The sequence below is a fragment of the Onychomys torridus genome, chromosome 22, assembly GCF_903995425.1.
Source record: "Onychomys torridus chromosome 22, mOncTor1.1, whole genome shotgun sequence".
Classification (NCBI taxonomy): domain Eukaryota; kingdom Metazoa; phylum Chordata; class Mammalia; order Rodentia; family Cricetidae; genus Onychomys; species Onychomys torridus.
The window spans coordinates 23,483,899-23,501,279 of NC_050464.1; the positions used below are offsets into that span (position 1 = coordinate 23,483,899).

The following is a 17,381-nucleotide window of genomic DNA, read 5'->3' on the forward strand; positions in this document are numbered from 1 at the left end:
ACAATTGAAAATAGTAAAAACAGACATTTTAAAAAGTAACAATGGAATGTAAATAAAAATACTGGCTTAAAAAAAAAAAAGTTGTTCTTGGCCCTGAAGTTGTAGCCACTATCTATAATCCCAGCACTCAGGAAGCAGAGGCAGGGGGATCATTGCCACATTTTGGGGCCAACTCGGTGCCTCAGTTCTATACCCAGAGTCATCAAACCAAACCTGTCTATACCCTGTCTGAAAAGATAGAGGAAAATAAAACATTTATTTTTGTAAGTTACGTTGAAGTTACAGATGAGGTTTACAAATCACGAAGGGAAAGGAACATTTTCCTAATATTAGCACAGTTCTTGGGCCTGAGAGATGGCTCACTGGGTAAAAGTCCTTGCTGCAAAAGCCTGGCCATGCGAGTTTAATTCCTGGAACTCACCACAGAGGAGACAACTCTCTCAAAAGCTGTCTTCTAACCTCTACATGTGTGCTGTGGCATGTGTGCACCTGGTGCCCAAACCTCCCCCCTCCCACACACACCACACACACACATGCAGGTTCTTTTTCACAGATGACTTGGGAGGAAAGACCTGAAAGTTTATGTTTGAGGCACTATCAAGAGTGGGAAAGTAGCTGGGTGGTGGTGGCACACGCCTGTAATCCCAGCACTTGGGAGGCAGAGCCAGGCGGATCTCTGTGAGTTCGAGGCCAGCCTGGGCTACCAAGTGAGTTCCAGGAAAGGTGCAAAGCTACACAGAGAAACCCTGTCTCAAAAAAAAAAAAAAAAAAAAAAAAAGTGGGAAAGTTCAGAAAATGCTTTAAAGGATGAGATTGTTTATCCTCCTTGACTAAAGTATTGTCCGAGGGGGAAGGGCGTGCTTTAGGAAGACACATGTAGTATCCACTATTAGGTCATTAAGTAGGGAAGGCATATAGTTTTTTTGGTTTTATTGTGTGTGTTTTATTTTTGAGTAGTGCTAGGGATGGAGCCTAGGGATTTGCACATTTGAGGTAAGTACTCTTTCGACCCCAGGGATTTAAATTTTATTTATTTATTTTTTAAAAATTATTTATTATTATGTATACAGCATGTATGACTGCAAGCCAGAAGAGGGCACCAGATCTCATTACAGGTGGTTCTGAGCCACCATGTGGTTGCTGGGAATTGAACTCAGGACCTCTGGAAGAGCAGTCAGTGTTCTTAACCTCTGAGCCATCTCTCCAGGCCCAAAATTTTATTCTTAATGATAGGTTCTCATACATCTCAGCTATGTATGTGAGGATGACCTTGAACTCCTGTTTGTCTGGCATCCACTTCCTGAGTGTTGGGGTCCCATGTGTGCACCATCATGCCTGGGTTATTCAGTGCTGAGGACTGAATGTGAGGCTTCACGCATGGTAGGCAAGCCCTCCACCCCAGCCCTAGCCCCTTCTGCCCAATGTTTGACCAGTGTGAATTATATAAAACATTTATAACTTAGCCAAATTGATCAAATGTGTCCAATTTCAAAATCAGTTGAGGGTGAAATCTTCAGCACTCAAGAGGCTGAAGCAGCCAAGTGTGGGATTAAAAGCCTTTTAATCCCAGCACGATTTAGGAGGCAGAAGCAGGCTGGTGTCTGTGAGTTCTCAGCCAGCCTGGTCTACAGACCGAGTTCCAAGATGACCAGGACTACACACAGAGAAACTCTGTCTTGAAAAACCAAAGAAAAGCCAGGCGATGGTGGCACACACCTTTAATCCCAGCACTCGGAAGGCAGAGGCAGGTGGATCTCTGGGAGTTTCAGGCCTGCCTGGGGTATAGAGTGAGATCCAGGACAGCCAGAGCTACAAAGGGAGACCCTGTCTCGAAAAACCAGAAAGAAAAAAAGAAAGAAGAGAAAAACAGAAGAAAAAACAAAAACCCAAACCAAACAGAAAACAAAACAAAATGAAAAATGATAAAACAAAGCAAACAGCTCAGGTTTTGGAGGAGAGGCACGGAGGAGTAGGTTTGGCTGCGCTCCCACGGGCTCCCAAACAACAAGGCCGTTGTCCCGGTTGTAAATGCTTCCTGGCAGTTCTCCTAGATGTCACTTTGTGGGTTTGCACTTTTCAGCAGAGCAAAATGGGCAGGGCCAGGCATGCTGGATCTCAGCAGAGTGCTGCTACAAAAGGTCTCCGTTTTCATTACCACCTAGGGCACACAAGCCCAAGCAGAGGAGGAGGAGGAGGAGGAGGCCACCACCCGGCTTGGTTACAAAAGCTTGCTTCTGACCGGACATCTGAACAGGTGCGATGCCAATTTTGCCCCAGAGGAATCTGATAAGGGTGCAGATTGAGACTCTGATAGAGAAGTTCGCAATTCTCCCATTAGTGCTGTGGGCCATAGGCCACCGGCTCTGAGCTCCCCACATGGACAACTGGTACAATCTCCTCTTTGTTGTGTCAGGGGTGAATATGAATGAGGCAAGAACCGTGCTGAACTCTTTCATGCTTTTCCAATTGTAGACTGGCTGGAAGCAGCCAGAGGTCACTTCTCCCACAGGCGACATCCACGGGTAGATACAGTAGGGTTGGGTTCGCCGAGTGGTAGCAGCATGATACAAGCTCCTGTTTGGGGGGTGCCACTTTTCAATCCATGAAAACTGTTTGTATCACCAGAGAAAGTTAAGGGGTTGAAGTTTGTCCTGATTGAAGCAATATAAGCCCTCGTAGCTAGGTATGGTGGCATTGACTTGTGATCCTGGCACTCTGGGGTCTGAGGCAGGAGGATCCACGCAAAAATGGACTTCACAGCAAGATACTATACGGAAAAACAGGAACAAGTGGGCGGAGAGGTGCATGCCTGTGACCCCAGCAAAGTGGGAAGATCAGGATTTCAGGGCCCACCCTGGGTACAGAGTGAGACTGACACCAGCCTGCCTGGACTGCATGAGACCCTGTGTCTAAACAACAGGGCCAGCGAGATTTCTCAGTGGGTCAAGGTGTCTCCCATGCAAGCCTGGTTCGATCCCCAGAATCCACATAAAGGTGGAGAGAACCCACTCCACGAGATTGTCTTCACAGCCTCCCCCACTTCATGACACTCCATGATACATCACACACACACACACACACACACACACACACACACACACACACCCCTAATAAACATTGGGGTGCGGAGGTTATGAGATGGTTTAGTTAAGAGTATTTACTGCTCTTAAAGATGACCTGGTTCCTAGCATCCACATAGGGTGGCTTTTCCCTGTAACTCCAGTTCCAGGGGATCCTATGCTATCTTCTGGCCTCTGATGGCACCCATATATACATAGTGCACATACCTATATACTCAGGCACACATACACATAAAATATTAAAAAGAAGGAATAAGCCTGGTGGTGGTGGTGGTGAACTCCTTTAATCCCAGCACTCAGGAGGCAGAGCCAGGCGGATCTCTGAGTTCGAGGTCAGCCTGGTCTACAGAGTGAGTTTCAGGACAGCCAGAGATACATAGAAAAACAAAAAAACAAAAAAAATGAGGAAAGGGTGGTGAGGTGTGATGGCCCAGCAAGCAAAGGGGCTCTGGCTGTCAACCCTGATGACCTGACAACCAGAGTTTGCCTCCATGACCCACATGGGGCAGAGAATAGACTCTTGCAAGTTGTTCTCCGGTCTCCTTAGGCATGTCACGGCAAGTGCGCTCATAGACTCACACAGATACATTTTTTTTTCCTTCGAGACAAGGTTTCTCTGTAGCTTTGTGCCTTTCCTGGAACTCACTTGGTAGCCTAGGCTGGCCTTGAACTCACAGAGATCCGCCTGGCTCTGCCTCCCAAGTGCTAGAATTAAAGGCGTGCACCTTTTTTTTTAAAGGGTGAAGAGTTGGAGGAACGCAGTTGGTAGAGTGCTTGTCTACCATGCAGGAAGCCCTAGGGGTCCATCCCCAGCACCACAGAACACCAGTGTGGTTGCACAGGCCTGTTATACTAGCACTGTTTTTCACAAAGGAGGTCTTAGAACCTTAGGGAGTAAGATTTCATCTGTTGTATTAATACGTTAGTGCTGCGGCCAGTGTTAATAAGTATTAGGTCAGGGTGGAAACGGCTGGTTTCGGTAAATTGTTAACTTTAGTAATGCTGGGGAAATGGTTTCAGCTCTGAGTGTGGCCCGGGGAGTGAGCATCTCTCTCTGTTGAAGGCAGCGGTTCTTGTCCTGCTGACCTCAGGGTTGGGGGAACTGCATGAGGAGAGATGGGAAAACACTTTGGAGGATGTGAACAGAACTCATGTGACCTGTGGACAGGTCACTCACTCATCCGGATGAAACTGACCATTAAGATTCTGACTGGGGTTGGGGATTTAGCTCAGTGGTAGAGCGCTTGCCTAGTAAGCACAAGGCCCTGGGTTCGATCCTCAGCTCTGGAAAAAAAAAAAAAAAAGATTCTGACAGCTGCCAGGCTGCGGTGGTGCACACCCCTTTAATCCCAGCACTCCAGAGGCAGTGGCAGGCATATCTCTGTGAATTTGAGGGCAGCCTGGTCTACAGAGTGAGTTTCAGGACAGCCGGGGCTACATAGAGAAACCCTGTCTTGGGGAAGAAAACCAAACCAAAACAACAAAACCCACAAGCAAACAAAAGAATCTGAAGGCTCTAGAGACAAAAGGCCTCCTATCTCTGCCATCACTAAGGCAGAGTATCTCTGGAATCTCTCTTACTGCTGCTCTGGGGGGGGTCTCTTTCCCTTTCTTGGAGACGTACTTGCCTGGGGAGGAGAATATACAGATTCATTAAAATAGCAGTTTATCCAGAAAATGGGTCCAAGTGGAGCCGGGTAGGAGTAATGTCATGCTCTTTCATTTTGTCTTTTTGGGAGACAAGGTTTCATGTAGCTCAAGATGGCTTCAAACTATGATATAGCTGGGGATGACCCCTGCTTCCACCTCACAAATGCTGGGATTCCAGCATGTGCCAGCATGCCCAGTGTTTAAGCTCTGGGGATCGATTGAACCTGGGAAAGCTTGTGTATAAGCACTCTATAAAGTGAGCTGCACCTCAGCCCTGGATTTTTTTTTTTTTTCTCCAAAGACAGGGTTTCTAGTTTCTGTGTGTAGCCCTGGCCGTCTTGGAACTCACTTTGTAGACCAGGCTGGCCTCAAACTCAGAGATTGGCCTGCTTCTGCCTCCTGAGTGCTGGGATTAAAGATGTGCGCCACCACTGTCTGGCATCTTCATTTTCTTACCTGTGATCCCAGTACTCAGGAGTGTAGGGTAGGAGGATTGCTGTGGTTTACAGCCAACCTGACGTACAGCAAGACCCTGTCTCAAAACAACCAGACCCGTGAGATGGCTCAGTGGGAAAAGGCAAGCACTGCCTGCCATACATTGTGACCTGAATTTAATCTCTGGGACCCACCATGGTGGAAGGAGGGGACCAACTCCAAAAGTTGTCCTCTGACCTCCACAGGCTGTGCACCCATGAACACACTCTCTCTCTCTCTCTCTCTCTCTCACACACACACACACACACACACACACACAATGTAATTACAGTAAGAGTTACAAAAAAATTTAAAAATTGTAATTTTCCCCAAAACTCAAAGAAGAAGAAGACAGCAGATTGTCCTCACCCTGAGGATGAGAGGGATGGATCGCTGGTACAAAAATGAGTTGTTTTTGTTTTGTTTTGTTTTGTTTTTCTTTCAGGGTGTGGTGGCTCATGTACATAATTCCAGCACTTTGGGGGAAAAGGCCAGAGGATTCTGAACTGGGCCAGCATGGGCTATACAGTGAGACTGTTTCAAAAAAACCAAACCAACAAGGAGACAAACAGGGGGGTGTAGTGGCGCACGCCTTTAGTCCCAGCACTCAGGAAGCAGAGACAGGCGGATCTCTGTGAGTTCAAGACTAGCCTGGTCTACAGAGTGAGTTCCAGGAAGGCCAGGGCTGTTACACATAGAAACCCTGTCTCCAAACAACAAAAGCAAAACAAAACAAACCAAAAAAGGTTTTCGTCATGCAAAATGTGAAAATTAAGAGGATTTTATTTACTTTTTTATGTTCTTGGAGAAGACCATTCGCATGTAAAAATTAGGCATCTGATAGGAGATTTAGTCATACTTTATTTTACACATATCAATTTGTAGGGCAGACATAATTCTTCAGTTCAATGGGACTTTCACAGGATTACAGTCACAAAGTTGGCACACTACATTAAAAAACAAAACCAAACGGAGACAGACAGAATACGAAGCTTTATGTCAACTTAGACCCAACATGCACTGCCCTTCATACAAGATCTTAGAAGTGTCTGCTGTGCGCTTACCAAAATAGAACCAGAGGTCAGAGGTCACAGATGGTGGCTTACAAAATAAAACCTCTTTTCCAAGAGCTACTTGTTTTATAGAAAAATATCACAAATAAAATTAGAGCTATCTGAGGTGTTTATTACCAAATCGCATGTGGTGCACTGGTTCATGTCAACCCCTCAGGACACAGTGCCTGGTGGAGCCGGAATTATTGGGCAGGTGCCCGTGACCACCCTTCCAGTTCAGGGTGGTACACTGCTTGACTGACCAAAAGTCACAAAATCAGAACCTTTTCAGCCACTGGGTACACTCATAATTTATTCCTAGTTTGAGACTCAGAAAAACTGCTCGGGAAACGACATAATTTGTATTTCTTCCTGAAGGAAAGAAATTTGTAGAAATCTGTAAACATAAAACAGATTTTTTTTTTTTTAAAAAATAGAAAGCAATAGCTGATTCTTTTTCAGAGCTAGAATTTTCCTCAGAGATGATTCGAATTTTAAATTTGGTTTTTGAGACAGGGTCTCACTGTGGAAGCCCAGGGGTCCAAGCTTGCCTGAAACTCTGTGTAGCCCAGATTGACCTAGGACTTATAATTCTCCTGCCTCAGCTCCCTGAGTGCAAGCTACCACCCCCAGCTTCAAATGATCATGTTTTCCTGAAGGGCTAGAGCTTAGGTTTGGTAAGCAGAGATGTGTCAGAGTGATGCTCCCCTAGTCTGATTCCCGATTTCCCTTTGTGATTATGCAAATTTTAAAGAAAAGAGATCTTACAGGCTATGTACAGCAGTTTACACCTCAGTTTCTTTTTTTTCACTTGATGAATGGCTGAAACGAATTCATGACATGTATTCATCCTGGAAATCTGTGTAGGCACGTGGAAGCTTCACTGGAGGGGTGAGGTCTTGAGCGGGATCATGATTCTGGACTCCATTTCCTGAATGAGCGGGACTGAAAACAAGGTGCAGGTTACTTTGCGGGCCTTTCCGAAGGCACTGGGGTAAGGACACATTAACAAGGCGCCTGCGCAGACCATAAACACATGCTGCTAGACTGCAGGGGAGTGTGAGGAAAGGAATTGGGTACCCAGGCAGAAATCGGTGACAGCACCCACTAAGGTGTCACTGAAACTGGAGAGCTGCTTGATGGGAAATTAGCAAAGTCTTAGCTGTGAAAAATAGCGCTTTCTCAAAAGGTCCTTTAAACTAAAGCAAGCAAACAAATAAAAATCCAAACAATACTGGATCTAAATATATTCCATAGAAAAGAAAGTGAGAGGGCTCAGGGGTAAAGGCATCTGTCACCAAGCCTGATGACCTGAGTTCAATCCCTGGAGGTTATGTGGGAGAACGGGAGAACTGTCTCCCACAAACTGCCCACTGACATCCACATGTGCTCTTTGTGGTGGCCCCTGACCCCCAACATAGCAACAGCATGAATGGAAATAAATGAAAAAAAAATTTCATTTAAAAAATTTGTAAAAAATTGACGGGTCGTGGTGGCACACAACTTTAATCCCAGCACTCGGGAGGCAGAGGCAGGCAGACTCTGTGAGTTTGAGGCCAGCCTGGGCTACAGAGTGTGTTCCAGGACAGACAGGGCTACACTGAGAAACCTGTGTTGGAAAAAAAAAAAATGGGGCTGGAGAGATGGCTCAGAGGTTAAGAGCCCTGGCTGCTCTTCCAGAGGTCCTGAGTTCAATTCCCAGCAACCACATGGTGGCTCACAACCATCTGTAATGAGATCTGGTGCCCTCTTCTGGTGTACAGACAGAACACTGTATACATAATAAAATAAATCTTAAGAAAAAAAGAAAAAAAAAGTTAAAAAAAAACCAAACAAACCCCGACCACTTCTGTGGACTAAGACACATTCTGGAAACTGATGAGAAGTTTATGAGGAAATTATAAGCAGGCATGGTGGCTCACATCTGTAAACCCAGTGTGTGGGAAGCTAAGGCAGGAAGGACCCTTCCCCACAAGTCTGTGACCAAGTTTGATAGAGAGAGAGAGACTGTATCAAAATAACAGAAGAATAAAACATGGAATTACATACAATTACAGAATTTTGTTTCTTTTGTGACTGGCTTCCACTCTCTATGTAGCCAAGGAAGATTAACTGGGACCTTTCTACCTGCCCTTCCTGGCACAGGCCTGGCTCAATTGTGTGATTTTTTTTTTTTTTTACTAAAAGACAAGCTATTTCTACTTCTTAGATTGCTCTCTCATCCTCTTAGTATGCAGCTAAATACCCATCAAATTGAACTTTATGCCAATCTCTATGAGTTTGAGGCTAGCCTGGTCTACACTGTGAGTTCCAGGACAGCCAGGGCTACATAGTGGAAACCCTGTCTGGGAAAACCACCAACTAAACAAAAATTAACTTTATAATTACTCTTGACTTTTAGTGCTGTGGATCAAAGCCATATCCTCAGCCCTAAATTTATTATCATTATTATTATTATTGCTCTTTGTTACTCTGTAGTCCAGTCCATATTGGAACATTCTTTTAGTCTTAGCCTGCCAAATGTGTGTGCCACCATACCTATTTGCAAATATATTCTTTTTAATTGATGTATTAAATTATTTTTGGGAAGTGATGGTTTTAATGAAAAAAACGTTTAGAAAAAAAAGTTAAGTTTTAGACAATGAAGAAACAACAAAAAAAAAAAGTAATATTTTAAAAAATTAAGCTAGTCCAGCATGGTGGTACATGCCTTTGATCCCAGCACTTAGGAAGCAGAGGCAGGTGGATCTCTGTGAGTTCGAAACCAGTCTGTTCTACAGAGTGAGTTCTAGGTCAGCAAGGGAATAAAATAATTAAATTAAAAAAATTAAGCTATCCACATGTGAAAACTCTACTAGATGCTGTAATAGTGATTTTTCTTTTGTTTTTCCAGATAGGATTTCTCTGTGCGTACTCCTGGCTGTCCCAGAACTCACCACCACTGCCCAGCAAGAATCAATCTTCTTATTTTATCTGTCTTCTGCTTTAAAAAATAATTTAATTTATTAGTATGTGTTTGGGTGTTTTATCTGCATACATGTCTATATGCATTATGCCCAGGGAGGCCAGCAAAAAGCACTGGATTCCCTAAACCTGGAACTACAGGTGGTTGTGAGCCACCATGAAGGTGCTAGGAATCAGGCTAAGGTTTTCTGGATGAGCAGCCAGTGCTCTTATTCTGGCCATCTATCCAGCCCCTGTTTTTTTGCTTTTATTTATTTATTTATTTATTTATTTATTTATTTATTTATTTATTTATAAGACAGGGTCTAACTCTGTAGTCTAGCCTGGCCCTACACTTTTGATCCCCCTACATCAACCTTCCAAAGAGCTAGAATATAGTCATGAGTCACCATGCCAAGTTAAAGAATCAAAAAAAAATTTTTTTTCTTTTGGCTTTTTGAAACAGGGTTTCTCTGTGTAATTTTGGAGCCTGTCCTGGAACTTGCTCTATAGACCAGGCTTGCCTTGAACTCCGAGATCCACCTGCCTCTGCCTCCTGAGTGCTGGGATTAAAGGTATTTGCCACCACTGCCGGGTAGAATCAAGATTCTTAATTTGAAACAAAGTCAAGTTAGTATTTAAAGAGGAAAAAAAATCGGTCTGCCTCATGCCTTGTTAGCCTTATCTTCCCATTCTATACTTCACGTCTGCGTTTTTCCCAACGCAGACTCAAAGCAGGACGCTGTAAGGGGTCATGAGCAGCTCACCTGTGTAGTACACCAGTTCCTCCCAGCCATGCTTCTGCCACGCTGCGCTCCGTATGTCTTCCCTGGTCTGGAGATCTTTATAAGCTTAAACATGAGCACAGGGAAAGAGGCCCGCATCAGACACAGTCCCACACTCCAGGAGTACAGTCACTCAGGAACTGACTTGTTCCCTGACACTACTTTGGTCACTCAGGAACTGACTTGGAAAGTAGCAAGCATGGACTGAGAGAAGTCAACGTGAGGGCTTCTGGGAGGAGGGGAGCTGCCTGCTCTCAGGGTTTTATAATCCGGTAAGCACATGATGTCTTTAAGAAAGAAAGCTTCAATAGCATACTCCATCTATGATCAGGAACCTTCAGATCAGACGAACAACGGCCTTAGATTCACAATCCTCCTGCCTCTGTCTCCCAAGCGCTGGGATTATAGGCATATGCAACGTGATAGGGCAGAACACGTGTTTTTGTTTTGATTTAAAAAAAAATGATGTAATTTAAATCTTATGTGTTTTGCCTATATGTAATATATACATATATATGCGGGCATGAATGCATGTATTATATGTGTGTACTCTGTGCATGATATGGAGGCCAGAAGAGAGCCACAGATCCTCTCCAACTGGGGTTACAGGTGATCCTAAGTCACTGTGTGCGTGCTGGGAAATGAACGGGGTCCTCTGCAAGAGCAGTCAGTGCTGTTAACCAGTGAGTCCTTTCACCAGGAGAACACACCTTTTGTTGTTTATTTTTTGACATTTGTCTGTCAACTTTATACATTCGAAAACGCTGATGCTTGGTGGAGTCAAACCTCAGCTCACCAGGCAATGCACTGTTGAGGACATGGCTGACCAGAGGCGCTATGAAGAGGAAAGGTTTTTGCTACCATCTATCATTAGTGCAGGCTTTCCGTTTCTTAGATGCTACAGGTAAGTTCAATAGAGCAGAAGAGCCCTGGCCGCCGCAAGGGTTTCTGGGAGTGATGGTGGGAGCAGAGGGATGCAGACTACACTGAGAAGTTATCTTTTTTGCCTCAATGTAACCACTGAAGCTTGGCTTCCCCACAGCTCTGCTACTATGTAACTAGTCTGCATTATTTGTGGATTTTTTTTTTTCTTGATAAAGATTGAATCTAGGGCCTTGCACATGGGTATTAAGTCCTACCACCCAGCTATACCCTTGTTTATTTTTTATTTATTTAAGTGTAGGTATGTATGTTAATGTGATGTATGCCATATGAGGGCAGGTGTCTGCAGAGGCCAGGAGAGCAGCAGATCCCCTAGAGCCGGAGGTACTGAACCTGGCTTCTCTGGAAGAATAGTGAGTTCTGAAAATTACCATGCCGTCTCTCTAGACTCTGGGTGTCGGTTTTCCAGTTTTAATTTGTATTTACATACATGCATGCAATGAAATATAACTATAACCATCCTCCCATGTCCCCCTCCCAATGCTCCTTAGCCTCCCCAACAGGCCTCCCCCCACCTTTTGACCCTGGCTTGCTATAGCTCAAGGCTGGTCTGGAACCTTCCATGCAGCTCTTGCTGGTAGGGAACTCTCAAGTCTCCACCTCAGCCTCCTGAGTGCTGGGATTACAGCTGTGCCCACACATCTGACTTGAGGCTGACTTGTTGCCAGTTTATAAGCCAGCGATCCACTGGCCTCTTGCTGTTGGTCTTTTTTTTTGTTCTAGAAAGCCCAGCATTTACCATCCACCTGTGACATTTGCGTTTGCTATAGGGTTTAAGGTTACTGAGTCTGGATTTACCCCGCTGTGTGTATTACAACTTCGTTAGTAATGAATTCAATCCCAGTAAGTCACAAAAGAAGGGAAAATACACATACCCCAAAGATGATGCACCATATATAGCTGCCCAATTTGAGAGAAGAATCCCCCAACTGCCTCATTACTGTCCTGTCTAAAGCGAATGGCTCGGGCCCTATGAGAGAAAAGCAGTGTTCTGATGGTTAAGCAGAGTCAGCCGGCGCTCGGGGATGCTGATGCACAACCTGTGATCCGAGCACTTGGAAGGCAAAGATGAGGGAGGAGGATCTGCAGGAAGTCAGAGACCAGCCTGGGCTGCACAGCGAGTCCAGGCCAGCCCAAGCTATGGAAAGAGACCCTTTTCTCATCAAAGCAAAGACTCAGACTGTATTTCCTCCACTCGGAGCCAGCTGGTGGGAATGAAGACTGTTTTCTTTTAACAGGTATCAACTCATTAAATACGATCAAGTTTTTATTTTATTTATTTTTGGGGGAGGTTAGGATTTCATTCTGTACCCCAGGCTTAGCTTAGAATTTACTATGTAGGCCAGATGATGCCAGACTCGTGATTTTCTTGCCTCAGCCTCCTAATTATTTTTGTGAGAAGTAGATATTTCATTATGACTTTTCAAAATAAAAACAGCAACATAAAGATATATGGTGGCACTTCTGCTTATTATTAAATTGAAATACACACTTCTGATTCTTGATATAAACTGGAAGGGGAGGAGAGCTGTAAACTTAAAAGGAACCTCTGTGAACGTTGCAATCTACAGTAACTTTCCTCACAAGATATGCCCACCCGTGGCAATGGCGGCACTAATGTTATTGGGGAAACCAACTAGTTTTGGGTTGGATTTAAGGCCTACTCTATGAGGTGGAATCCATATCTGACACCATGAATGAGGCCAAGATCTGAGAATAAATACATTATAGGCCCTAGGGGACAACGTGCTACCATTATTCTGTTATATGGACCTAGTAATAAAATGACTAATTGCCAGACCCACAGATCAGTAGTACATCGCCCAATCCTCATCCGAGCTTTTCTTGTAGATGCAGTTAACACAGAGACCCACAACTGGTCCGCATGCAGAGAATAAGGGACTTTGGAGTGTTCAGGCCTCCAAAACTCAGGGATCTATTGGAAGACTGGGAAAGCCAGAGGTGGTGGTGGTGGTGGTGCTATGTGTGGAGGGTGTGCAGACATGTGTGCTATTGCTACACACACAGCATGGAGTCAGGATTGAAGTAGTTTAAAATGGGTCTGGTTCTGGAGAGACAGCTCAGTGTTGAGAGCATTTGCTGGTCTTCTAGAGGACCCAGGTTCAACTCCCCAGACAGCTCGTGACCATCTGTAACCACAACTTCCAGGACTCTGAGGACTGCTGATCTCCACAGATGCATGCATGTGTGTGTGCATGCATACATACACACACATACACACACACACACACACACACACACATACACACACACACACTTAAAATCGATAAAAACAGGCCTGGCAGTGGTGGCACACACCTTTGATCCCAGCACTTGAGAGGCAGAGGCAGGGGGGATCTCTGTGAGTTCAAGGCCAGCCTGGTTCACAGAGTGAGTTCCAGGACAGCCAGGGCTACACAGAGAAACTCTGCTTTGAAAAATAACAAAAAATGGCCGGGTAGTGGTGGCACACGCCATTAATCCCAGCACTCGGGAGGCAGAAGCAGGCAGATCTCAGTGAGTTCAAGGTCAGCCTGGTCTACAAATGGAGTTCCAGGACTGCCAGAGCTGTTACACAGAGAAACCCTGTCTTAAAACAACAACAACAAAAAAAAAAAAACCAAAAAAAAAAAAAAAAAAACCAAACCCTTAAACATCTTCTACCTTAAACATCTTCTACTGGCACCAGGGTCTCTGTTTTCACATTCAGTGAGAGCACCTGAAATCTTGAAAATGTTTAAAAATGAAATTTCCCAAAATTAATTTTCTATCATCCCATATGAAAATGATGTAGGGCTCCCATCTCACCAGGAGAGCAAAGCTGAGGTGTACCAAGGGTATCTTCACTATGGATTACCCAGGAAATCCGTGTTACTACTTCCCAAGCTCTGGCCTGGTCTCAGGCACACGAAGGGCTTAGTGCCGATGAAATTTGGGGAGATAGATTCACCCTCATTTATTTAAATGACCAGAACCTGAAAAATAAGCTATGAACATCTTACAGTGAGAAAAAATAACCCTTATGGGACAGGATGCTTTACATTTTTTGAGATAGGGACTACAATGTTAGCCCAGGCTGGCCTTGAAATCATGATCTTGCCTCAGCTTGCCAAATGCTAGGACCACAGGTATGCACCACGATGCCCAGTAAGGAGTAAGATTCTCCAGCTGGCCTGACCAATGTGTTCTCTTCTGTAGGGAAACTTCACAGATGGAATTCTAACACCTTAACAGGGCTCAGAAAGAGAGGAGCAACCTGTCTGGTTAGTCATGAGGCCAGCCTGCTGAAGACCACTTTGTACACCTCCATGCTCATTCATGTGCACTGAGTAACCCAAGTGTGACCCCACCAAGGCCTCGAGTTCCTCTGTTGTGAATCCACCATGGGTTACCCACCAATTATACAGACATGGTCATAAAAATTACAAATGTGATCAATTATCTCGAATTAAGGAAATCAACTGAGCTGTGTGCTATAAACACTCAGGAGGAAAAAAAGAGGTTTTCATTGACAAAGTGATAAAGTATTCTGGATTATTAATTTCATTCTGAAGTTTTCTAATTCAGTTATGGAAGGCAAAGGAAATATACTTGCCGTAGCCTGGTAATAATCAGAAATGTGTGCTGCGGAGGAGACCATCATCTTAATAGTTACCTACATGCCAAAATACAAATCAAATGCTGAACTGGCTATAGAAAGAGTTGAAAATAACTGAGTAACCTCAACATATCCTGTGGATTCACTGTGAAAAAATATTCATTAGTAACATCCTAGTTGTATGAACATCTAAACTGCTATAAACTAACACAAACAGCTCAGAAACATGAACAAAAACCCCTTGATAAAATGATACCTATCATAGCATATAATCATATATATATAATTTTGTTTGTTTGTTTGTTTGAGGCAGGGTACCAGTAGCCCAGGCTGGTTTCAAACTTGCTATGTAGCTGGTGATAGCCTTGATCTCCTGATCTTCCTGCCTCTACTTCCCCAGTGCTGGGAGCACGGTGTGTGTCCTATAACACCTAGCTAGATTAGGCTTTTGTACTGAACATAAGAACTTTTGCTAGTTCAGACTAACAAAGATTTTTCCCTGGGCTTTTTTCATGTTTCAGTTCTTACATTTAAAGAAATGTTTATTTTTATTTTATGTTTATGAGTGTCTACCTGCATGTATGTATGTGCACTGTGTGTATGCAGTACCCTTGAGACCAGTAGAGGGCATCAGCCTCCCCTGAAACTGGAGTTAACAAATGGTTATGAACTTCCATGGTTGTTAAAAATGCAACCTGATGCTGAGTTGGTGGTGCATGCCTTTAATCCCAGGATTCAGAAGGCAGAGGCAGGTGGATCTTTTGAGTTCAAGGCTAGCCTGGTCTACAAAGTGATTTCCAGGACAGCCAGGGCTACACAGAGAAACCCTGTCTCGGGGAAAACAAAACAAAACAAAACAAAACAAAACTCAACCCTACTCTAAACGAGCAGCTACTAATGCTTTTAACTGCTGAGCCATCTCTCCAGCCTCTTGAGTTGGTTCATATTTTTTACACAATGTAAGCCAGGCGTGTAAACTTTTTTCTCATATACCCAGTTTTCCTGACACCCTTTGGTTAAATAATTATCTTCCCTCACTGTAGGAAGATTTACCTCGGCATATCTGTCAAAAAGAACCTGTTCATAAGTGCCATCAAATGTTAATTTCTAGTCCTTCGGTTCTGTACCACTGGTCTATAGGCTTATCCATGTACCAAGACCATACTTTTTGTTGTTGTTGTTTTGCTTTTTTTTTTTTTTTTTTGGTTTTTCAAGACAGGGTTTCTTTGTGTAGCTTGTATAGCTTTGGTGCCTGTCCTGGAACTCACTCTGTAGCTCAGGCTGGCCTCGAACTCACAGAGATCCACCTGCCTCTGCCTCCCGAGTGTTGGGATCAAGGGTGTGTGCCACCACCGCTCTGCAAGACTATACTTTTTAAAGACAACATCTTCCATTGTCTCTCAGGCTGGCATCTAACCTGTGGCAATCTTCCTGCTTCGACCTCCCTGAGAAGGATTACAGGCATAAGGCACACAACATAAGGCTTAAGGTACCAGTTTTCGGAGAGAACCGTCAGTCTTCCTAGTTGGTCTGTTTGAGCTTGCACTGGTACTTTGCTACTCAAACTACGGAAAGAAAAAGGGCTGCATCATCAACCCCAGCTGTTCTGGTAGTAAACAAACCCCAGATCCCTGAAGAGATACCCCTGAGGAGATACCCCTCAAGAAGTGTACAGAATTGTGTCACACAGTACTGGGACTTTGTTTGCAAGCCCCTTTGAAAAGATGTATGCTGAGATGGTTATGGATTAATCAGCATGTGCTCTTGGTAATTCCTAAGAGTCTTAACTGGAAGAGGTAGACCTAAACATGACTGGTCATGTGTTAGTGATTTATTTTTGTGTATGTATTTTTTTGTTTGTTGGTTTTGTTTTTTGTCTTCCTATGTCTTGTGACTGTCCCATGTTAGCCCACTAAGTGGTGGGATTATATGTGATATTTGACTTGTGTTAATAATTATGGAAGCAGGGCTGGAGAGCTGGCTCATTGGTTAAGAACACTGGCTGCTCTTCTAGAGGATCTGAGTTCGATTCCCAGCACCAACATGGCAGCTCATAAAGTGCCTGTAACTCCAGTTTTAGGGCATCCAACGCCTTCACACAGACATATATGCAGGCAAAACATGAAGGAACATGAAATGAAAATAAAAATTACTTTAAAAATTATTATGGATGCTTAGAAATAAGTATAGATGGGGGATCCGTTATATTGTTCTGTCTAGTTTTGTACATGTTTGAATTTTTTCACAAAAACAAAACAAAGCCATCTAAACCAGGGGCCAGCAAGATGACTCAAGAGTTAAAGGCACTTGCAGCCACACCTGACGACCTGAGTTTCATCCTTGGGGTTCATATGGCAGAAGGAAAGAGGCAACTCCAGGAAGCTGTCCTCTGGCTTCCGCAGGCACCATGCTCTACCAACAACAAACCAAAACGTAGGAAAAAGACAATTACAGAAGACTAATCAGGCAGAGGTTAGAGAGACAGCTCTGGAGTTAAGAGCGCTTGCCCATCTTCTAGAGGACCAAGTTTGGTTCCCAACACTCGCATGGTGGGTAACAAACACCTGTAACTCCAGTTCCAGTTGGACTCTGTGGGTACTGCATGCATGCAGTGCACAGACGTACATGCAGACAAGATGCCCAGACACACAAAAGAAAAATCAATCTTGGGGTTGGGGATTTAGCTCAGTGGTGGAGCACTTGCCTAGCAAGCGCAAGGCCCTAGGTTCGGTCCTCAGATCCCCCCCCCCAAAAAAAGGATGGTGATACTGGCTGGTGGTGGCACACACCTTTAATCCCAGCACTTGGGAGGCAGAGGCAGGCAGATCTCTGTGAGTTTGAGGCCAGCCTGGGCTGC

General features: G+C 44.3%; 1 protein-coding gene across 1 annotated transcript in view; it reads right to left on the minus strand.

The window, feature by feature from the left end:
* Positions 1-6,045: 6,045 nt before the first annotated feature.
* The window catches only part of Nipsnap2 (nipsnap homolog 2), a 32,128-nt gene continuing 20,792 nt past the window's right edge, over positions 6,046-17,381 (minus strand). Inside the window, exons 8-10 of the mRNA XM_036172016.1 lie at positions 11,802-11,896; positions 9,967-10,050; positions 6,046-7,201 (exon numbers count right to left, since the gene is read on the minus strand). Coding sequence (XP_036027909.1) covers positions 7,137-7,201; positions 9,967-10,050; positions 11,802-11,896 — 244 coding nt within the window. The 3' untranslated portion in view covers positions 6,046-7,136. The remainder of the gene's footprint in view (positions 7,202-9,966; positions 10,051-11,801; positions 11,897-17,381) is intronic.